A 22,097-nucleotide genomic window follows, 5' to 3' on the forward strand; every position below is an offset into this window, starting at 1 on the left:
GAAAAGCAAAGGGTAAAAAGAGACAGTGTAATTGGGACTGCTTAGAGGAATATGTCAAAGAAATAGATGACTGTCATTTAATTTGGGAAACAGTAGTTAAGGACTTAAATCTCCATCTGTGCTTCCTCAGGGGAGAAAGCCGTGTGCTGGTGGCTCACAGGCTGCTTCGACCACCTCACGGTCAGCGTCCCTTCTCCTGCCTTTGCTCTAGTTTCACGACGAGGAAAATGCATGAGGTGTTAGTTCCAGCGTTCCCGTGCTCGCTCAGCTGCAGTCCCTCTGCAGATCCAAAACTTCCTTGCGGTGACCATTTGGAGAAAGCAGCTCCGAGGGCAGGTAAAGAGCCACGGAGCTTCGCTGCTAGCCTCAGGCTTCCGACACCAAGTAAACCATTGCGGTACAGCCATGGTGATCCCAGCGCGGGCAGGCTCTGCCCGCAGGAGCCTGCCGCAGGCTCTCCGGCCCCGCCACTGCCGCTGCTTAGCCGCTGCGGGGCCCGGGGCCGCCTGCCCGCGGCGGAACCTGCGCGCCGGGCTCGGGTTCCCTCCGGGGCTCAGCCCGAGTGCGCGGCGGCCGGAAGCGGAAGCAGCCGGAGGCCGTGGAGGGACCGCGGCGGGCTCTGGCGGCAGGAGGTGGGTTCCGGCGGCGGGACGGGACGGGCCCGGGCGGCGCAGGGATCTCCGGGGCAGCCGGGAGCGAGGCCAGGTGGAGAGGCGGGGACAGGGCGGCTGCGGCGGGGCCGGTGGGGCCGGGTTGCTGTGAGGACGGCGGGTGTGGTGCGCCGGTGCCCCTCGGGGCTTGCAGACCGCCGCCGGTGCGCGGGGATGCCGGCGTGCCGTGCGGGTGTAGCCCCGGGCACCTGCCGGGCTCTTGCCGGGGGAGCCATGCCGGCTGCCGGTGCGCTCGGCCAGGGAGGGCAGGCGGGCGGCAGGGGTAGCGGCTGCCCGGCTGCCAAGTCGCGGCGTGAATCGACTTTGGTGGATGCAATACGGGTGCGTGCCGAGGAGGCTCTTCGGTTTCCTTCTGGCCTGCTCGGAGCCTGGCTCACAGAATCAGCTGTTTTAATGAGGACACGGAACGCTTCAAGCTGTTGCAGCCAATTCACGTTCACACGCAGGAGCTTTTTTATTATTTTTTTTTCAATTGTGCCAGTTAAATTAGTTATTTGCTTCGATGTTTATTTACTTAAGCCATGCAGTCTGAGACAGGTTTCAGGTTGTGACTGAGCTGAGATCTGTACGGTTGGAAGCTGGGCAGTGTCTGTAACTTGAGTTTACAGGAGCCAGGGTAACATCCCATACAGGTATCTTTCTGGGCAGGGTCCTGTTTGTGCCCTTCCAAGGCTTTGTTAGCACAGGGTTAGCCACGTTTCTAGCAGGCTGGTTTTGGGGCATTCTGCCCCCAAAGTTTTACTGATGTTTAAACTGATGTGGTAGAACATCATACACACAGATACTCAGAAGAGAGAAGAACAAGCACTTAGTGTGGGAAGACAGAGTACCAGCGTGCTGCAGTCACAGTTACCTGCTTGGTCAACTTTAGGAGCAGCTGAGTCTTGCAGAGGTGCTAGGGTATTTGCAGTAGCATATTAGAAAGAACAGCTCCAATAGGCCATTTAGTGTCTTTGTTCTGAGTGTGATACCATTTTGAGATGCCACCATTTGGGGTTAATCAAGTTTCTTAGACTTTTCAGCTCAGAAAGAGAGCCCAGGTCTACCAATGAGCCTACTTTCCTGCCTGCTTCAGAAGTACCTATGCTAATCTGGGTTTTAATTGTGCTTCTAGCCCTTAAAAATGGGGAACACAAGCAGTGACCGAGCTGGGCTGGAGCGCCATGGCCATAAGACATCCCGAGGGGACACCTCAGGAGGAGCCATCAGTACAAAGGAGGGTGACAGACCAAAGATCTTAATGGACAGTCCTGAAGATGCAGATTTGTTCCATTCAGAGGAAATGAAGGTATTGCTGGTTTGGTTTCCTGACGTTATCAGCTGGAAATGCTGTCCAGTTGGAGTGCAGCAGCTTGCAGTAGTTCTGTCCCTGAGCTTATGCACAAAAAGGACCTGGGAGTCCTGGTGGATCACAAGTTATCCATAGGACAGCAACGTGCCCTTGTGGACAAGAAGGCCATTGGTATCCTGGGGTGCATTGAGAAGAGTGTGTCTAGCAGATGGAGGGAGGTTATCCTCCCCCTCTACTCTGTCCTAATGAGGGCCCACCTGGAAGATCACATCCACTTCTGGGCTCCCCACTTCAAGAGGGACAGGCATCTACTTGAGAGAGAGTCCAATGGAGGGCTAGAAGGGTGATGAAGGGACTGGAGCACTGCCTTTGAGGAAAGGCTGAGAGTCCTGGGACTGTTTAGTCTGGAGAGAGGACTGAGAGGGGATTTAATAAATGTTTATAGATATCCAAGGGCTGGGTGTCAGGAAGGAGGGGACAGCCTCTGCTCACTTGCACCCTGTGATAGGACTAGGGGCAATGCATGTAAACTACAGCACATAATAGTTCCACCTAAGCATGAGGAAAAACTTCTTTACTGTAAGGGTCACAGAGCACTGGAACAGGTTCCCCAGAAAGGTTGTGAAGTCTCCTGGAACCCTTCAAGGCCCATCTAGATGCATTCCTGTGAGACCTGCACTAGATTACATGGCCCTGCTCTGGCAGGGGGGTTGGACTCTCCAGAGGTCCCTTCCAACCCCTAACATCCTGTGATCCCTGCTTCCCACATCTAGGAGAGACAGCACATTGATGTTCAGGCAGACATAATGAGGGAACTGTTATGGCTTCCAGCAAGACTTCATTGTAGAGAAACTAAAACCTACCTGACTCAGAGCTCTTGCACAGTTCTAGGTACAGTGCCCCAGCTTCCTTTGATCCTCGCTGCTCTCGCAGTCACCAGTGACATTTTACCTGTCTATACTTCTCCACTTCAAAGGCCTCAGCGGTGTTTTGCTCATTATTAGGTGGATTGTTAGGAACATCTTGCTGGGTATCATGTTTCATAAGAATATCTAGCAGAAAATGACACTTAGATGGTGACTGTTGGACAGCTGTTTCTTACAGATGACTCAGAATTGTTCTGCTAACTACAACTGCTGTGCCTATGGTATTTGTGTAATCTAAGTGCTTCTTAACTCTATTTCTTAGTTATCTTCCTCTCTCTCAGTGTGTTTTGAAAACTTGTGAGCTCAAGCCAGTTTCTTTTGAAGGTAATTTAAGCTGGAGGGGTTCTCAAGTCACTTTCTTTTGGACCTCATTTAGGCTGGGAGGGTTATTTTGCCTTCCACTCTTTCTGCAAATTTGGAGGACTTTAACATCTTTGCAGAGTTTGTGCAAATCAACTTGTGAACAGCATCTGGAAATGCACAGGCCCTGATCTCTGTCTGGCAGATGTTATTTCTAGACTTGTGCCAAGCCTGAGCTCAAAAATGTCTTCAGTATAATAAAGGTTAAGTCAGCCAGGAAAGAATCCCCTTTGAATTGTGCTTGTAGGCTCCATTGGATAAAGAAGAGTTTCTGGCTTGGCAGCAAGATCTGGAAGTGAATGATAAAACCCCCACTCAAGCTCGACCAACAGTCTTTCGCTGGACTGGAGGAGGAAAAGAAGTTTATTTGTCTGGGTCCTTCAACAACTGGAGTAAAATTCCTCTGACAAGGAGGTAATAGACTGCTGCTGCTCTGTTGGGAGACTGGGAATGGTTAGGGCAGGGAGAAAGGTGGTCAGTTGATGGATGGATGTCATGCCTGCATTTACCACTGTCCTGCTTCTCTCCTCAAGCTCTTAGTGAGAAAGTGACTTTAATTCTTGGACAGCACAGGAAGGAAGTTGAGCTGTGTGTCAGTTTTGAAGGGGGGATTTGTTCACTGGGCACCATGCATGAATAAGCAGAAACAATCCTCCTGTAGAGTCAGGGTATGTAGGGTGAAGCTGGTTTTAAGCAGAGTGTCTCTGATGACCCGTGTACTTTCTTGCCATATCATTGGCTTTTGCCCACCTCAAAGGGTCCAAATTCTGTTGAGGAAACTGAGCCTGGGATGCCTGCTGGAAATACCTGAATGAGAATAACCTGTGTTAAGGTACCAAGGGCTTTTTCTTGCCAGAGAGCTTTGGAGCTCTCTTAATGCTGTACCTGACTTAAGTGTTTCATTTAGACCAATGCCTTTCCATAAAGTCAGCACTTAATGGATGGCAGAGTCTGAACTTTGCTGTTGCCCTGAGGCCTGCTTTCTGTCAGCTATGACACAGCCACAGGAGGTTGGTCAGCTGCCAGTTTCTGGTGTTTCTCATCTCACTGTGTGGCTGCCTGCGTTGTCATTGTTGCAGAAGTGTCGTAGTTTCTTAGGAGACTGGAGGGAGCAGTGTGATGGCCTGGTGAAGGGGTATGGGAGGATTGCTCTGTGCATGAACAACGTGACATCAATTATTGAGACTGCAGCTGGTGTAAAGGCCAGTGGAGCATCAGTGTATCACTGTCATACTCTGAGAGGAAAGCCTGGGAGGTGGGAAGTGGTGAAATGAATCTGGAAGCAGGACAAAAAATGTCTCTGTGCCAAGAAATGAAACAAGAAAAAAAGGCAGGTCTGTGTCTTGTCAGATTAGGTGTGCTGGGAAAGGAGCTGCTTGGCCCTCCTTGGAGGCTGGATAGAATCATGTTACTGAATCAAATATGCTTAAGTGGAAAAGTTAATTATGCCAAACTGTGCTCTGTGGTAGCATGCTTGTGCTGCTTCCCTCAGAGGAACTAAAGAGATTCAGAGAGATGCTGATGCTGTGTGGCCCGTTTGAACTATCACATAGCCTCAACTCTTTTCTCAGCTGCTTTGAGATGCTGGTAGAGACTTCTGAAGAACCAGGAAGTTCCCAGCACAGGAGTGTCAGAGGTACCAGGCAGCAGCTATTCAGACCCAAAGTAACTTGGGAATATTGAGTTGCAGCTTTCATCCTCTGGCCATCGATCACTCACTTATTAGCGTTTGTGAAATGCAGTTTCTGGAGGCAGGGAGATGGGGGTAAGCTGATCTTGTTCCATTAACAGAGTCTCACAGATAAAATCAGGTCTTGCAGCCTAACCACTAACAGGAAGATGAGAGGCTGGCTTTACAAAAGCTGAGTGCTAATTCCTTGATGCCAGGAGTGTGTGGATGCTGGTTTTGAACATGTAGGGGCTTCCTGTGACAGAGGCAATGATCATTGCCAGTAACCTTAGCTTGATTCCTCGCCTTTAGGTTGCAGGAGATTCTCTGAAGTGCTCTGTCCAAGTTTCTGCATGCTAAGCAGGCCTGCATTCTGTGTCCCAGTGCTTGTCACAGCCCATCAACTTTGCAGGATGTTTCAGGGGCTGATTGTTTGTCTTAAATTTCAGTCACAACAACTTTGTGGCAATCCTGGACCTGCCAGAAGGAGAGCACCAGTACAAGTTCTTTGTGGATGGGCAGTGGACACACGATCCTTCAGAGGTAATGTTTTCTCTGACTCACTCTGTGTGTTCATTGAGGCATCTGAAGAAGAGAGCCTGGCATTTCTGTACTGGTAGCTGGCCTTTCAGGGAGCAGGTTCACAACAGAAACTGACTGGTTTAGCTGGCAGGAGAGACATTGCTGATCCCTGCTGGCCTAGGCATCAGACTGATGGCTTCAAAGGACAGGAGGGCTTGGAACAAACAGGCGACAGAGTCTCCCAGGTATTGGTTTATCAGAGGCAGTGAACTTCTTTTTAACCAGTGCCAAAGTGTCTTTTAAAGCCCTGAAGCATTGCTGACAACCCAGATCTCTGAGCTGGACTTGCTGTCTGTGCCAGAATGATGCTGTTGCTGCTCTAGATACTTTCATAGTCCAGTAAAGATGCCAAAATCTACCAAGACTTTTCTTTCTCCTCGGCTATAAAAAGGAGCTTTAACCACAGGCTGCCCAGCAGTCCCTGTCTGCTTCAGAAATCCTCACAGCTGCTGGTTCCAGTCTCCTTGCTGTCTTAGCAAACCCTGCAGAATCTCACAGAATTTACCTTGCAGTAAATTCAGCTTTTTGAACCCCCCACCTTGGACTCCAGTCGTAGCTTTGATAGTAAACCAGCAATGCCAACCACACCTGGTCCTACCCCAGGCCATGCAGCTCTTAGCCTGGCTCTGAAAGCCCTGCAGAAGCTACAAGTGAATCTTAGCCTCTTGTGTTGTCACTGTTAGCTTTACTCACACCTGATCCCAAGACTTTGGGTGCTGCTCCAACTGACATACACCCCCTAAGCCCTGAACTTGCTCTTAGTCTTAACACTGAGCAGCAGTCAGCTCTTTTCATATCTGGTGCTAGTGTGTTTTAAAAGCCAACAGCCTTCCTGCTAATGCTGATGAGGTTTTGAGACTCCAGTAGTCCTGCAAGGTTGTTTTTATTCTGACTTCTGCTTCTTGCTTCTTCCCAGCCAGTAGTAACCAGCCAGCTGGGTACTGTCAACAACATCATCCAGGTGAAGAAAACTGACTTTGAAGTGTTCGACGCTTTGATGGTGGACTCCCAGAAATGTTCAGACATGTCTGGTATGAGCTTACTGCTAGTTTTATGTCACAGGTTTCAGAGCCTTCCTTTTCAGCTGGAGTTAAAGCTCCAGTAGAGATTAATCCCTGCTTTTGCCAGGCCTGCAGGCACGTGCAGGAATCGTCAATGCACAGAAGAAAAACGTGGAATGCATAAAGCAGGAGGCCTCAGAGACCTGAGGGAGAGCAACACAGGTTACTGTCAGTCTGATCAGGAGGAAGCCATGGAGCTTACCAGCTGTTTGGTTGCCTGTGCAATGTGAGGTGGCTGGATTTGGTGCCCTCAGTGGTGGTTCAGTCTCTGCCTTACAACTTCAGGCCAATGCTGACAGCCTTTGTCTGCCGAGATGGGTTGAGATCAGAAGTTGTGTGGTCAGAGGCAGAAATTAGACACATCCTAGCAGTGGTAACCCAGGCTCAGGAATATGTCATATCCTCTCAGCTATCAGAAGTATATTTTTGCCTTAAGTTTCATATTTTAGTGTAAAAGGAGAGAGGTAAGATTTAGCTTGAGTCATCTCTGGGATCAGCCTTGCCACCTGTTCTGTGTAGACCTATGAGGGATGGAGACCACAGTTGAGACAGTACCTTAGATCTCCCCGAGAAGGCATGTCCTTGGAATCTGAAGCAGAGGGGCAGTTGAAAGCTGCTCTATGCAGCTTTCCCCTGGAGAAAGTCTTTTAGGAGTGGGTCTGGGATGTGTGAGTTAGATGCTGCAAGAAGCCATAAGGAGATTCTAGTAGATGCTTCCCCACCACATGCTGTAACAACCTTTGATTTGTCTTGCTTGAGACTTGGGGGGAGTCTTTTTATTACCCTGTCCTTGCATGGGAGCAATCCCTGCCTTGTGTGTGTGCTGTGTGTGTAGTGCTTCTCTTGGAGGTTTACTGTGAAGTGTTTGCTGGAGAAGTGCTGGGCAGGGATGACAGTGAAGTTCTGGGATGCAGTAGGGTCCTCAGAACTCCACATCTTCCCAGCTAGTCTGAAGTCAGACAGATTTGAGGCATCTTAAGTCACCTTTTGGGCAGTGACTGATCCTCTGGCTCTGCAGCAGCTGCTGCAGTTCTTGTACTTAGGTGCCATTGATTTCTATTGGCCACATGTTTCTGGATGTGAAAATCAACTCACAGTAATGATGACAACATACCTATAAAGAGCAGATGTTCTCACTGGCTGTTTGAGAATAAATATTCCACATCTTTCTGGCAGAGCTGTCAAGTTCACCTCCAGGACCATACCACCAGGAGCCCTATGTGTGTAAGGCAGAGGAGCGCTTTAAGTCACCACCTATTCTTCCTCCCCACCTGCTGCAGGTCATCCTGAACAAGGACACAGGCATTTCTGTGAGTACATTCCTTTGTTCTGCTGAATAACAGCCTTGAGGGTGTGAACAGATCAGGGGCAAATCTGGGTACAAACAGGAGCCAGGCAAAGGAAAGGTTTGGAGTAGTTACTGTGTTAGTACTTTCCTTAGTGCAGCTGCCCAGGTGAGTTGAGCTGAAGTGAATTTTTCTGCTTGGCTCAAAAGCTAGTGCTGGCTGCTCTATTCCCAGCAGCCCTAATCTTCTCCCTGCAGCACTGTTACGATGTCAGCAGCACATCAGAAATCACTGAGGTGTGTTTCAGGGTGACAGTGAGGCTGCAGAGGGGCTCGCCCTGCAGGGATCTTGGTCTGTGTTTGTGGTGGGGCTCAGCACCAGCAGCAGTGTGATGCATGCCAGGGCATGGCTAGTTACAGACAGTGTTTATCACCCATCAGCTGAGATGAGCAGACTGAGAGCTCTGCTGCTTTCACACTGTCTCACTTTCTCCCTTTCCCAGTGTGATCCTGCCCTACTCCCTGAACCCAATCACGTCATGTTGAACCACCTCTACGCACTTTCTATCAAGGTGAGAGGCCAGGGCATGTTCTTCACACTTGTAGCTTTTAGCTAGCCCTGTCAAATGCTCACTTGTTTTCCATCTCCTGTAGGATGGAGTGATGGTGCTTAGTGCTACACATCGCTACAAGAAGAAGTATGTGACCACTTTGCTCTACAAGCCAATATGAGCACCGTAGTAGCTCGTGACCAATCGTTCTGGGCCAGTGCAGTCTCAGAAAGGAACCCTTCTCTTCACCAAATGTACTTCTGCTCTGTGCTCTAGCAAAGGAACTCTGATTTCACATTGTTTCTGAGACCTCCTGGTTCTCCTAGATTTGCCTTACTTTCCTAGTCCCACCTTGGAAGCTCTCGGAGATGGCAGCTTTATGGCTATTAGACGGACGGCAAAGGCATCGGTGCCTGTTGTCAGCTCAGGTGAAAAACCACCAGTTCAGTTAGGCTGAAAAACGAGAGGGCAGCAACAAGGTAAAGACCTTCAGCAGTAAGGCCACGGCAAGTGGTCAGCAGGCCAGCCCGAAGTCTAAGGAAGTTCAGGATTCTTGTGGAATCTTACTTGAGCTCAACACTCAGCACCAGCCAGCCTGTCCCTGCTTTCCTGACTCATCAAACACAATTATTTCAGTAGCAAGCTCCAAACCTGGGGCACTGAAATAAGTGTGACTGTTGATGATCCCTTCCCAGCAGCCTTTGCCGGGTGAAATCAGCGACACAATCACCCACAAGCTCGTTTGTATTTTGCAGTAGCCTGGGTGCACTGTTCCTGCTCTGTACAGCTCTGCAGTGGTTTTCTCTTCATGAGAACTGAAATATAACTTTTTCCTCTGTGGAATTTCTGGTAAAGACAGTTGTTTTTAATGGCTGGGGTCTCTGAATCACGAGTGTGTCTGGCAGTAATCTGCTTTTTGAAACCAGCATCTCTTGTTGTCACTGATACATTCTTCCTTAAGCTGGGCTCAGTAGCTGTAAGGAAACCAAAGTGCTCAGTTTAGGGATTAGTTCTTCAGTAACAGCCTGCAGGTGACCAAGTCACCTGTATCCCAGTGGCCAACTCACCCCTTGGCATGAGCAGCAGCAGCAGTGTGCTGGACACAGCAGTGCTGCACCCTCCAGCACCCCAGGGGTGGAGCTGGGCCTGGCTCTGGGCTGCAGTGCTGGCTGTGGGTGCACAGCATCTGGTGCCCCTGCAGCCAGGGCTGTGGGGATCTGCCACTTTGTGTTCTGTGTGTATTTGCTAAGAGATGGTAGCTACACCAGGCTGCCTGTACTTGATACTCTCAGCCTGTTTTATCCCAAACCAAATGCAATGTTAATGCAAAACCGCTGCCAGCGTGCCTGGGGGCCCTGCCCTGATGGAACCGGCTCGGGAGGTGACACACAGAGTCCTTCCCTCTGTATTTTTTTTGGTGCCTGAGTGCCAGTGACTGTGCCAAGGACAACCAGCACCCTCTAACTGGGGGGAAGAGCAGCACGTTGGACAAAACAGCGAGGAGTCTGAGCAGGGAGGAGGACTGCAGCAGGCAGCGGTCAGTAGAACCAGCCCCAGCAGAAGGGTGGTTTGCCATCCTCAGATCTGCTCACCAGCCCTGTTGCAATACCCTGAGTAGCTGCATAGATCTGGGTCTAGTGCAATGGTTTTCTCTGAAAACTCTTTCTTCATTCTGTGCTATGGATAGGATTTGGTATTCTGAGCTACAGAATTGCTTTTGTTTTCAGCCTCTCTAGAAACAAATAAAACGTTTTCAAGAAAAGTCAGTGACTTGCCTTGTTATTGCCCTTCCCATCTTCAGTGACCTTTGCTTCCTCAAGTCCTTTCCTGTTTATACCTGTGCTTGTCTGATGGGGGGTGTCTGCCTTGGTGAATTTCATTCATAGTTGAAAGCTTTTCCTTTATTGATGCAGCTTCAAACACTTTTTGTCTGCTTGTGGTTAGTCACCCCAGAAGAGGAGGGAGGCATTGAGTGTATTGCTGATGTGCAATTTAGATGCAGAACAGGAGTCCAGTTGCTCACAATCTCTGGCCATCAGTTCCTTGGGGCTGAAAGCCTTGGCACTGGCCTTGAGTGTCTGCTGGCTTCTCTTTGTTCCAGCTGCTTTTCCAGCAGACCTTTTCTTCCAAGCCTTTCTCCTGGGCAGCCTGTGGTTGTGCATGGTCAGGTACAGGTGTGTCAGTGAAGCAGGCTGTGCAGTATTAGCACCTGAAAATGCTGACTGGAGAGGAAGGTGGGGAGGAGGCTCAGTGCTGGTTTCTGCAGGAACCCTGTGTGCTTTCCTGGGAATGTGGAGGTTCCTTTGAACGTGAGCATCAGTAGCAGTATGGAGCACAGGTTGGAGAGGTGCAGTTAACCAACAGGATGGCTTTGGGCTGGAGCAGAGTTGCTGAGTGACAGCAGCTGGGTGTTTGTGTGCAGAAGGATCTGCAGGGTGCCAGATGCAGCTCACAGGCTATGGAACCACAGCAGGAGGTGGTCTTTGGTCAGACCTGAGGCTGGTCAGTAGGAAAAGTGTCAGCAGATGAGAGGCAACTGGTGGAAGGATTATTTCATCTGTGTTCAAAGAAATGCAGCCAGAAGTCATGCAGTGAGGCCCCTGAAACCCTTCAGTGCCAGTAGGGAAATGTTACCACAAGTCTCTTATTTGAATCACCTGGAATTAATTATTTTGCTAGACACAAAGAGGAGCATAGAGGTAGCTTAGTAAGTTTGGCTTGTGGCTTTTTTCCCAGTTGCATACCAGACTTTTTCAATAAGGCAATGACTGAAGCTGAAACTTTGGAGATTCAGAGCCCAGGAAGGGGCAGTATTGATGGACTTGTGTGGCATATTAGCTTCAATTCCCACAGGCTTGGGCTCATTAGTTCTTGCTATAAGCTATGTGGATTTTTTTCCAGTTGCATATGTGCCTGACTGACTCCCTGCAGGCTTTTCATCAGCGCTGCTGTGGTGGAGCCACAGGACAGCACTAATTAGGTGATAGAAAGTGTTTTCTTCTTGCCTAACTTGCAGCTGTGTCTCAGAAGGCAGAGTGCTTGGTACGGGGGCTGCAGCCAGCACTGCACCGCTCACTTGTGCAGCCCCAAAGCCTCAGAAAGCAGGGTGAGGAGCCCAGGCTTTGTGCCCTGCTGCTCATTAGAGTAATTAACACTCTGATCACTTCCACCTGTCTGCTGTTAGGGTGAGTGGATGCAGCTGCTGTCCAGGGGCTGCTCCCAGGTGTAGTTTTCCCCTAGCACCTGTGGCCTCAAACAGCATCTCCCAGGAGCCACAACCTGCCTCCAGGTAAGCCACAACCCCTTCTCGGCCCCCGGAATCCTTTCACTTCAGCAGGCACAGCAGCAGGAGTGGTGGCTGCCTGGAAGGAAGACGAGGTAGGCTGGTGGGCTTGAGTTTTGCTGGGGGATTGGTTTTGGTCTTATTTTTCGCTAGGTTGTTTCCTGCTTGAGAGGTGAATGGATTCAGTTAATTAGACACTGTTCCCTTAGTGTAAGGGGATGAATCAAATCCCTCCAAAGGCAAAAGATGGATCAAGAGTTGGATTTATTAGCTCACTTACATTCCCCACCCACAGCTCACAGTCTGTGCTGTTATGTTTATTCCTGGCTGTTGCTAGGAGCACACTTTCTTTTTTTTCAAGGTAGATGCAGAGACTTTTGTTACAGTCCCTCTGGGGCCTCTGCGTAAGCCCTTAGCTTCTGCATCTACAGCACAGCTAACAGGAGCTCCCTGCTCTCCCCAGTCCCCTGACTTCCCACAGCGTGCTGTGGTCAGGCTGAGAGTGGATTTGTGCAGGGTTCCTGGGAATCAAAAGGCTCGATAAATACTTTGTTTGGTTTCTTTTTTTACTCCACCAGTTTCTGGATTATTTGAGTTTTGTTACAATTCTGGTCATGCATCATAGGACTGCAACAATGAGCTTAAATAAGTATTCTTTGTGCACAGTAAAAGAGAAATAAAGGAACATTGAACAAGTTAGCATTTCATCAGATACATCAGATAGTAGGCACAAGATAAATCAAGCAGCTTGGGTTTCATGTAGAGCATTTTCATGAAGAATGTCATGTAGACCAAAATGTAAGAGGAGCTATTAGTAACCCACCCCCACAGCCTCCAACAAGCCCTTTACCGGGGGTAAGGGGGTGGGTATGTGCACAGAACCAAAAACACTCAACAGTAGGAGGACAAATTAAGTTACTGTAGGCAGCAGTGTGAATATTAAAAACCTCTTCCTGTGAAAGAATACTTCAGACCCTGTAAAAACTGGTTCAGTTAAAAATAGATGTATTTACATTTAAGTCTGATCTAGCAAGTTTTCCCAGCAGGTGTAAGTTAAGATGTACAGGAACTCTGCAGGTCGCACTTGGGCTGCCTGGGTTTGTCACTGTTGGGTTTCGTAGTTGCAGCTATCAGGCCTTAATAAAAGCACCAGCATGTTACAGCGATGGGATGAGTAACTGGCTCTGTCTGCTTTGCCACCAGTCCACTGCTGGGATAAATCCCAAACCTGTCATTAGCTCACACTGTTGTTAATCAAGATGTTTGGTTTTTCCAGCTCCAGCTGTGTGGGTCATGTACCAGGGCGAGATTGTTGTCCCAGATACTCGCACATCTCTCACCTCTACCCATCTCACTACTTGGGTATGCGAGGGCAGAATTTAGCTGTAGGTGTTTGCAGCTGACTGCTGCTCTAGTAGAGTATTTGGACACCTGGTGTAGTCCATGTGTACATGCTTTGTTCTTGTGAAGCCGCTTATGCTACTTGTTGAGGGCATAACCACTAGTGAATGCTAAATACCATCAGGGTTGGCTCTTTGGTAGGCTCTGAGACCTCTAGCTTAAGCAGCCTCTCCCTAACACTGGGGGTGGTGGGATGGCTGGGGGTTACTCTAAGAGAAGGAAGCGTCCATGTCACCATGCCAGTCAAGATAGTTATTTGTTTTATTTGGTTATTGTTCAACAACAAAGTTCAATACTTTCCAGGTGGAGCTTTGAACTGTCCCTCTGGTTCCCTCCCTCGTCAATAATAAAAAGGTAACGAAGAAAAATCCTGTACTGTTAGAGACCTAAAACCTCATTTATGCTAACAAGCTTCAGTTGCAATTTAATGTTACAATATTTCTTCATGGGAGCGAGGAGGACTAAGCTGAGGCCCCTCCAGTGTCTGAAGATGGCTGTCCACAACCACCATTAAACCAAAAAGCTAAGTGTTGAAAAATGCACAGTTTACAATAAAAAAGTAGAAACCAATTCAATTCCCTTTTGTTACGAATATAAAGATTCTTGTAAGTATGTACAGTCCTTTGAGCTATTTCTGTAGCAGGAAGCATTTCACGAACAAGACACAAGAGATACACTTCCAGGACTCAACAAGCCTGAGGTCTTTGAAGATCTTCCATGAGATGCAGAGATTTAGAGCCTGATCTCAGTGACCTTTCCAAATATTCAGACCAGGAGACAAAAACTTTCAGCAAGTTTCCTGCCAAATCATCTGACCTAAAATAACCCAACAGACAAGAGAACGGAACACGATACTCATGGAACTCGCCAAAGGACACTGACAAGGCAGTGGAGTGGTGATGAAAAGGTTTCTGAGGACAGGTTAGCACAGGCTGGCGAGGGACTAGCAGAAGGTTTAAGTGTCGCCAAGGGAAGATTGGATGCGGCTTTGCTCTTGCCAGTTGTAAAGAACATGGTGGTTCACTTTGTTGCTATTGCAGACTGAATGGTCAAAACCTGCTTTGAAAATCATCTGCTCTCTGCCTCATGTTCACAGCAAAAGAGAATAGGAAGCAAGAAAAGGCTGGAGGTCAGACACGCAGCAGCAAGGTGAAGGTGGCAGTACCCGCAGAAGCTGGTCACTGTGAGTGTCCTCTTGTGCCCTGGCACCTGGTGCTTATTGTAGGACAGGTTACAGACCCCGGGAAGAGCCCGCCCTGGGCCGCTCCTCTGTCAGGACCATGATCAGTGCTGAGAGGAGAACACAAGCCTGCCTGTAACTCTTGTCATAGAATAAGGCTCCTTAACTCTTCCTTGCCAAATTTCCAGAGTAATTAACGGCTATTTTGCAGCGTAATCTAAAGGTTTCAGTTAATTTACAAGTGAGGTACAATACACTACTCAGCAAAGCAACCTAAAAGGAGAGAGCAGCCAGTGATGGTGCAGCAGCATGCAGTGAACTGTCATGCAGAAGACCTGGATAAAGTCTTACACCCCAGTAGCTTATAGGTAATGCACTTTGTCTCGGGGCCGGGCACATGGGCTCGTTCAAAGCAGGGTTCTTCCCTCCCCATCAGAGCTGCTCTAGAGCAATTTGAGTGAGAACGAAATAACTTTCAGAAGTGGCAGGTGAACAGACTAATCAGAAGTAATTTTTCTTGTGTTCTGTAGAGAACATTCAAACACACCTTCTATTGAGACTCACTCACCTTGGCCCTTCACTTTCCAGGCCACGAGGGATTCCCAGCACATCTCACAACTATGATCTGCTAAGGGGTGCTAACCACAGAAAAGACCTGGGGTGGGACTCCAGTCCCTCTTAATTTCCTTGATGAACTACTAGGGACTAAAGTGAATACAAAAAGTTCATGAACTGCTTGAAAGAGTAACAGTAGTACAAAGTGCAAAAACAGGAGTGCAGGAAAGTGCAGAGAAATTAACTGAGATGCCAACAATCTTCCGAAGCGTCACCCTCCCTCCGCAGCGTGAGCTTTGGCCCAGCAGTGCTGCGTTGGTAGCTGGGCAGCAGGCGTGGGGAGTGCATATACTCAGTGTATTTCCTTTTTTTTCCTGCAGGTCAAGATGAGTAACTTTGTCTAGCTGAGACTTACACTGAGGACTGGTCCCAGACCTGGCAGGGAGATAAAACAAGAGTTACACGTCGCATGTATTTTTCTTGCACGTGCAGAGGTGCCAGCAGCAGCATCACTCAGCCGCTGCTGCTGAGCCAGCACCCTTTGCCTGCCCTTGTAGGGCAGAACTCTTAAACCACTGGCACAGGCAGCATCACTCCCAGCACAGCAGGCTCTCAGCTTCCTTTCTCCAGGCACTGCCCACTTCAGATCCTCACTAACTTGATCGCTGCTGGTTAAGGCACCTTTGCCTTCAGATCTGCAGGACCCGACCCTGTTCCAGGGGGAAGCTGCTTTTGCAGCTGCAGAACTAGCACAAGGGAAGGTGTTCGCAGGGCCCGAGAGCTATACCCTACATGCTGGGGCTCAACGGAAGTCGAGGGGCAAGATGTGAGATTTCCTTTGCTCTTGTACTTTACGGTACCAGCAGTCCTTGCACATCCTTTCCTGAGAACAGAAAGAGCTCTCTGGGCTCCTGGCTTACCTTATTGACTTGAGCAATAGGCGTTCTAGCCCCGCTCACAGGCATTCGCCCTCGGCTGCTCTCGTCGAACAGTCTCCCAGGGGACCTTTCTCTGCGGGTGCTCAGAAGCCGGCCTGGAGACTTCTCCCTCTCCAGAGGTCGCCCAGGGGACTTGTCCCTCCGCAGCTCCGTCCTGCCCTCGCGGTACCGGTGTGGTGTGCTTGGTTCTCGAGGGTGGCTGGGGCCTTCCGGCGGTCCTGGGCTGGATGCCACCCGCTTGGTGATGTGCTCGTTGTAGGTGGGGGGGCCTCTCTTGTTAGGGCTGCTGTCATTCAAAAACAACGGATGCGAACCGCTGAGCGACAAAACCCTCACGTCACCTTTTGTGTTACGAAACCTAACTGCCCCCAAACACCCAGCAGTGTTCAGGTGAGAGGTGTCTGACCTCCCTGAGCCAAGAGGGAGAGAGCAAAGGCGCGCCGGTAGGTGAGCGTCCGTCATGTCAGCCGCACCAGCCAAGTGCCTCAGTGGATCACCAGCTAAGGCTCTGCAACAGAGCCGGCAGCTCCCCACCGGCACACTCCAGCAGTACACACCTAGTATGGGCCTTTTCACGCGAATCTCTTCAGCAGCTCCAGGATGCTCAGAGCCAGGTTAGGAAACCCTCAGTTTCTCCATTTTCAGTGTGCTACCAACCCCAGAATTGATTCAGCTATCTGAAGTATCACTGTCCTACTGAGCAGAACAAGCGCATTTCACCCCTTCCCAAATTCTAAGGCATGCTCTTAATTTAAGAGGAAGAGGCTTTTGCTTTAGACATTGTTTCAGTCAATCCATGTTGAGTGTCCTAGGAGCAGTGTCTAGGGCCACCCAGCTTTGAAGTCACAGCTACACCACAATGTAAAAGTGTGACTGAAGGCCACAAAGCATTTGTGGAGATTACCCAGATATTCCTACAGCGTTAATGTTTCTTTCCCTTTGGGCCTTGAAGCACCAGCAACTCTGCTCTTTGTCCCATTCCAGCAATTGGCTGATGCCAGCCTCCATCTCCAAGAATGGAACAAAGGCATCCCATGACATGGACAGAAAAGCCATTTAGAGCCAAGTTTGCTTATGAGACACACAGGAACCATAACACACTGAATTCACTGTACCTGCGTGTAGCAGAGGATCCTCTGTGGTGCTGCTGCTGCTGCTCATTGTTGGTCTCCTTCACTAGGTTGCCCTTACAGCAGATCACCCTTAATTTGTCTTGGTAGGAGGAGGCCAAGTAGATTGCTCCAGATGAAATTGCAGGCCCTAGGTACCGTGGATTTGGTATCTCCAAGTGGGCTCTTGCAGGAGTTCTGGGTAAAATTGCAGAACAAGTCTTTACAATGACCACAGGGTACCTTTTCATGGCAAGGACAACTCCTCCAGCACATGCTGTTCAAAGCAATCAAGAGAACAACTCACCCTATAGAAGCTCGTGCCTGAATCTCAATGACCTCCAGGGAATTGAAGTGGGTCACAAACAGATAGGGCTCCCTGTAGGCTGGGGGAGCACCACAAAGGCAGGAAAAACACAACAGAAAATTCTCTGTTAAAAACTTGTGAAAAACCCCAGTGAGCAGCATGGAGCCTCAGCCCCAGGGGAAAGAGAGGGAACATTTTCTGTAATAAGGCACAGACAGTGTAACTAGGGAGGCAGGTGCAAGCTGAAAGAATTGTTGCTCAAGCATTTGACTAAGCAAAGTATCATGAAAAAGGCATTAAAACCTGACTGTTAAATGAACAGAATCCCATTAGGCCGTGGGAACCACATGGACATTATAAATTCTTGACTACTTCAGAGCCCCCCAAGCATCGTTAACAATTCCACAGGCCAGTTCAGTCACTGCCAGGCTGGCAAACATTAAGGACATGAAACTGGGGTTTAGTTTTCCTCAGCACCTCCAAAGGTTTTCCATTTATTTATTATTTACATCTTAAATCATGGGGAAATCTCCACAGTTTCCAAGAGAGTCAGGAGAGGGAAGAGGACGTGGAAGTGCTGAGTGAAGAATATTTGTCCCACAGGGGTGCTTCCTGCTTTCAGTAATTGCCATAATCCAAGTGAATTTCCCTCAGCACCTACCGAAGGCTAAGGGCAGGCGATTCCATTTCAGGTCGTCTGTCCTACTGCGTCTTCCATAGGAATCCACAAAGACACCAAACTCTGCCAAGAAAAGTCACAGCATGTCATGAGCACGCACCTGAATGGCATTTGTTAGGCTTTGAAAGGGCAAAGGCAACTTGGGCTCAGCAGCAGCAACAGGGTGCTCACTACGCTGCAAATCCCCAAGTGCCATCAATTATTTCAACTGATGTGGAATGGGGTAGGTGTGGGAGTACCTTCTGGACCAAGAGCTCCTGCATTTCTAGGCCTCTCTGTAGCTGTTCAGGGAAGATTCTTTAATCTACAGCTTGGGAAGACTACAGGACTCCTACTGCTACTCACCCAACACTACTGTTAGTGGGCTTTTGAAGACTGCATTTCCCTGACACAGTCCCAGGAGGCCAACAAAAGCAGCTAAATGGAAAAACTCACACCCTCTTTGCTTATCATCACAACATTAAAAAGTCTCAATCTGCCTGTATGGAAGCTAGACAAGAAAGATGAAGACTGGAAACCCTGAAGGTTTTATCAGGATAATCCAGCACCAGTTGGCACAGCCACTGCAATCCCTTCCCTCCAGGCACAGATGCCTACAGCTGGCAACCGAACCACAGGCTCAGGGAGCTTCTAAGCCAGGAGCGAGCTGACCAAAAGCTTCTCAGCAGGCAAGTTCAGAAAGTGCTATTTTAGTGGCAGTGTCCTCTGCATCTGCTGCTTGAACCAGCAGCCACAGCTCTTCACAGCTTTTAGATTCACAGGCTTCAACAACTCTTTGTTAGGGGAGCTAGAAAGTCATCTCTGTTCAGTTATCTTTTGCAACAGTACTTGGTTACCTCCTGCTGGTTCATGTACCAGAGAGAGCACTTACAGTGCAATAACCATGCCACACACCTACCATGGAAACACAGCAGATACTCCTCCCTCTGCCCTGCTGGGTTCACTTGGATGATACTGACTGGAAAGCTGTTGGTGGAAGCAGCAAACACAGCAGAAGCCAAAGTATGGTCATTTTTATCCAGAAACTCTGCAAAGAGAATGGAGAACAACAGCTCCATCAGCACCAACATCTTTTCATAAACTGCTCTAGAAAAGCCCCACCAAAAGAATCTGTGGAGCCACACAGAGTGTTCCTCAGGAGGGGCCTCCTACCCTCCAGCGTATACTGCTTCATCTCAATCTCATAGAACTTGTTGGTTCCAATGATGATGCTGTAAGTGGTCAGATGGATGCAGCTGCAAGGCTCAGAGGTTTCAATCTCCTGGAAAAGAGGAAAGTACAGACAGGGATCAGTTCCCTGGAACAGCTGACAGCTTCTACCTGTTCTGAAGGGCTATGTTTTGCCACACTTGTCTGTATACAAGGGAGACACAACAAGATCAAAGTCACTAACAGTCTCTCTAAAGCACATGGAAAAGTACTCCTGCTAGAAGAAAAAGGGTGGTTGTGTTGGAAGTGATACTTGCTTGAAATATAGACTCATCTCCAGGTGTGAACCCTAGTAAGCACCTCTGCCTTTTGGGAGAATACATTATTCTGGAAGATATCCTTCTGCTCTCTAGCTCAGGGGTTTCTGGAGCAGCAGAGGATGGGTCCCTTATGCTATGTCACAGTCACACCAATGACTGCTTGTCTGAAAAGTGTTTGGAGAGAACACTGGCCAGGACTGAGCAGTTAAATAACAGACTTGTCACAAGGAAGTCAACCAGTCAGAGCTGCCCCAGCTCCAGAGCAGCTGTGCTAGAGCAATCGCTACCTAGCCTGCACATCACCAGCAATCAGGGCAGCTGCAAGAAAGACAAAGAGGCAATCCTAAGACAACTGCAGCAGGATTGAACCCAGCCAAGTCCCAAACTCTTTATAACCCACAGAACAAAACTCTTGTCAGTAGGTATGTCTGCCACTGGGATTGTTCCAGCAAAAGTCCACTCCCTAAAGCACCCCTGCTCTTTGTATGCTTCAAAAATTAGCTTGATGGCTCCTTAAGCAAAAAGAATTCAAACACAACCACCTTCTTCCTCTGTTCAATGTAACACAAACACAACCACCTTCCTCCTCTGTTCAATGTAACACAGAGATGTTGGATCAATGCAGAAAAGGAAAACCTGCTTCTGGAGCACAGCTTTGCATGTTTTGCACCTAGGCCCTTGGCAAGGCACTTGGTGCCATGGAGGTGAGTGGCAGCACAAACAGTGGAAAGCAACTGCAGCTCTTCAATGCCTCCTGCTGACTGCAGCTCCCTTGTGAGCAAGAGCTGCTATCAGCTAAGTGCTCAGAGGTGTTCCAGGTTTGTGGCATCTGCATTGTTTGTGCCAAGATCTCCACAAACACATCTTTTACTTCCAAGGAGTCCAGCATCTGAATTACTGTGCTGACTCTGCTTCCTTACAGCAGCACCAATGTAGCACTCAGGGGACATAAACTGAACTGGTGCCTTCAGAGCAACCTGCAGAAGCTCAGAGAGACGTGGCTTGGCCTGAACATCCTTTAGTTTGTGAACTGGAGAGGACATGAGTTTCTGAGTTCCAGCCCATTTTAAAGTGGGCAGTGTTCTCTTTGTTCTGAGGAAAGCTCCCTGTTATCACTTTGGGGTTTCTTCCATGTATGAGCATGTAACATTTATTCATAGTAATTCACTGGACTTGTCCTTGAGGAGAGCAGTCAGTGAGGTGCTCAGAGTATCATCTGCCTGCAGCTGGCTCTTTGAAGAGGAGCTGCACCCATCCTGCTTTTTCATACCCATATATGGCAGGACGAAGCAGTGCAGTACTGGTGTTTGGAAGTAGACAGGGTTAGCTACAGAGGAGCTAGATGCACAGCTGGGCACACAAGATCCAGGTCTTGCTGCCTTGTTTGGTGGCCAGGAGAAAGTACCCATCTGTCAGGGCAAGTATGGGAAACAGCTGTCTTGTCCTGGGATGGAATAATACCAAACACCCCTTTGACTTTCACTGCTACAGTAAACAAATTCAGACACCAGTTTCTTCCTTCACTGCAAAGAAGAGAGAAGTCATCTCTTAGGAGTTTCTCCCCAAAGACAAGAGAGGTACAGGAACACTTAAGAAGTAAACAAGCAAGGGCATGATTACAGCTGAGGCCAGGATCTCAAAAATCATCACAGTTCTGTTCTGCACCTCCCCAAATATGCCACCTCTTATTAAAGGAAATTGCTGCCTACTCCAGCTTTAGTCAGCACACACTGCAATTTGTTATCATTTTATCTGGCAAACAAATGTTCTCATGCAAGCAGGAAGGTTAAGATGTTTGTTCCAAAGCCAAGTCTCTGAGCAGTGTGTGAATTCCCTTCGCCACTGAAGGGCATTGCTGAGCTTACCTTTCTGATACAGAACTTGCTCAAGCCCTCATTGTAGCGCAGAACAACCACTTTGTTAGGCATGGCTGCACAGATACAAAGACTGTTCTCAACCTGCAAGGAAGATCACAGCAGAGTGACACAGAGAGAATCCTAATGCTGAGCCTGTGGAGCAGAGCTGAGTACCTTGTGCCACAAAAGAAGAACTTTGCAGAGATAAGTGTGTTTTTAATAGGGTAGTTACTGTGAATTAGTGAAATAATGAAAAGCCTCTTCACAGTCTCAAAAAAGAATGCAAATTTGAACTGCTGCTGTGATTTCTTTTATGCTTGAAAGAAGTTAATAAAAAAATTAGAAGGTGTTCCATGGAAAAATGTTTCATTAAAAGGGAGAAGAAATTCCAGTGGGTTAGGTCTACATTTTAAACCCTGAAACGGTTATCTTGAGCATCAGTTTGAACTGAATGATGTTCAGTTTGTTATCAAAGCAGTCTGTAGAATTGATTGTTAATGAGAATTTTTGCTTTGGCTTAAGTGTTCCATACCAAAACTGGCAATTTATGTAAATACCAAGAGTTACCAAGTGACGCAAACAGCCACCCTGGAAACTGTTACATGGCATTCAAGAGCAAAGAGTGGATGCAATTCACTGATCAGAAACCTCACAATGCAAGTCAGCTGTGAAGCAGCAGTTAACCATGCCATGCTGTACTACTTAGCATGTAGCAGGTTAGGCCAGACCACCAGCATCTCATCCTGTCAGGATTTATTCGTATCAGCAGTATGATGCTCCCTGTTGTGTCCAGTTCAGCCTCACTTCAGCCTCTATTCTTTTAGTTTGAAGATTAAAACAAGCATATAGACCTTGGATTTGTTGCCAGTGAAATGGAGATGCTGATTTGATTAATATTAGACTCAGTGCAGTCTAAAGGGTGGT

The 22,097-nt window shown here is 48.4% G+C and overlaps 2 protein-coding genes across 3 annotated transcripts in view; one reads left to right on the top strand and one right to left on the bottom strand.

Annotated features, from left to right (window-relative positions):
* Positions 1-601: 601 nt before the first annotated feature.
* Positions 602-9,287, top strand: PRKAB1 (protein kinase AMP-activated non-catalytic subunit beta 1). The gene is made up of 8 exons (XM_054173182.1): positions 602-632; positions 1,785-1,959; positions 3,496-3,662; positions 5,367-5,460; positions 6,416-6,530; positions 7,737-7,870; positions 8,349-8,417; positions 8,500-9,287. Exons 2-8 carry the CDS (start codon positions 1,795-1,797, stop codon positions 8,575-8,577), a joined length of 822 nt encoding a protein of 273 aa, XP_054029157.1. The 5' UTR covers positions 602-632; positions 1,785-1,794; the 3' UTR covers positions 8,578-9,287.
* Positions 9,288-13,781: 4,494 nt separating this feature from the next.
* CIT (citron rho-interacting serine/threonine kinase) overlaps positions 13,782-22,097 on the bottom strand; it is a 70,465-nt gene continuing 62,149 nt past the window's right edge. For both annotated transcript variants that reach the window (XM_009909641.2, XM_054173242.1), the window contains 8 exons: positions 21,183-21,275; positions 19,001-19,109; positions 18,747-18,875; positions 17,831-17,911; positions 17,170-17,248; positions 16,869-17,060; positions 15,736-16,039; positions 13,782-15,250 (listed from right to left, as the gene is read on the bottom strand). In XM_009909641.2, the coding sequence (XP_009907943.1) occupies positions 15,227-15,250; positions 15,736-16,039; positions 16,869-17,060; positions 17,170-17,248; positions 17,831-17,911; positions 18,747-18,875; positions 19,001-19,109; positions 21,183-21,275 (1,011 nt within the window). In that variant the 3' untranslated portion in view covers positions 13,782-15,226. The remainder of the gene's footprint in view (positions 15,251-15,735; positions 16,040-16,868; positions 17,061-17,169; positions 17,249-17,830; positions 17,912-18,746; positions 18,876-19,000; positions 19,110-21,182; positions 21,276-22,097) is intronic.

The sequence above is a fragment of the Dryobates pubescens genome, chromosome 25, assembly GCF_014839835.1.
Source record: "Dryobates pubescens isolate bDryPub1 chromosome 25, bDryPub1.pri, whole genome shotgun sequence".
Classification (NCBI taxonomy): Eukaryota; Metazoa; Chordata; class Aves; order Piciformes; family Picidae; genus Dryobates; species Dryobates pubescens.

Bases quoted from the DNA above. Each gene is read 5' to 3' on its own strand.
- PRKAB1 (XM_054173182.1), top strand. From the start codon at position 1,795: ATGGGGAACACAAGCAGTGACCGAGCTGGGCTGGAGCGCCATGGCCAT. The intron at 1,960-3,495 runs GTATTGCTGGTT...TTGTGCTTGTAG, and splicing joins TCCATTCAGAGGAAATGAAG to GCTCCATTGGATAAAGAAGA. The intron at 8,418-8,499 runs GTGAGAGGCCAG...CATCTCCTGTAG, and splicing joins TCTACGCACTTTCTATCAAG to GATGGAGTGATGGTGCTTAG.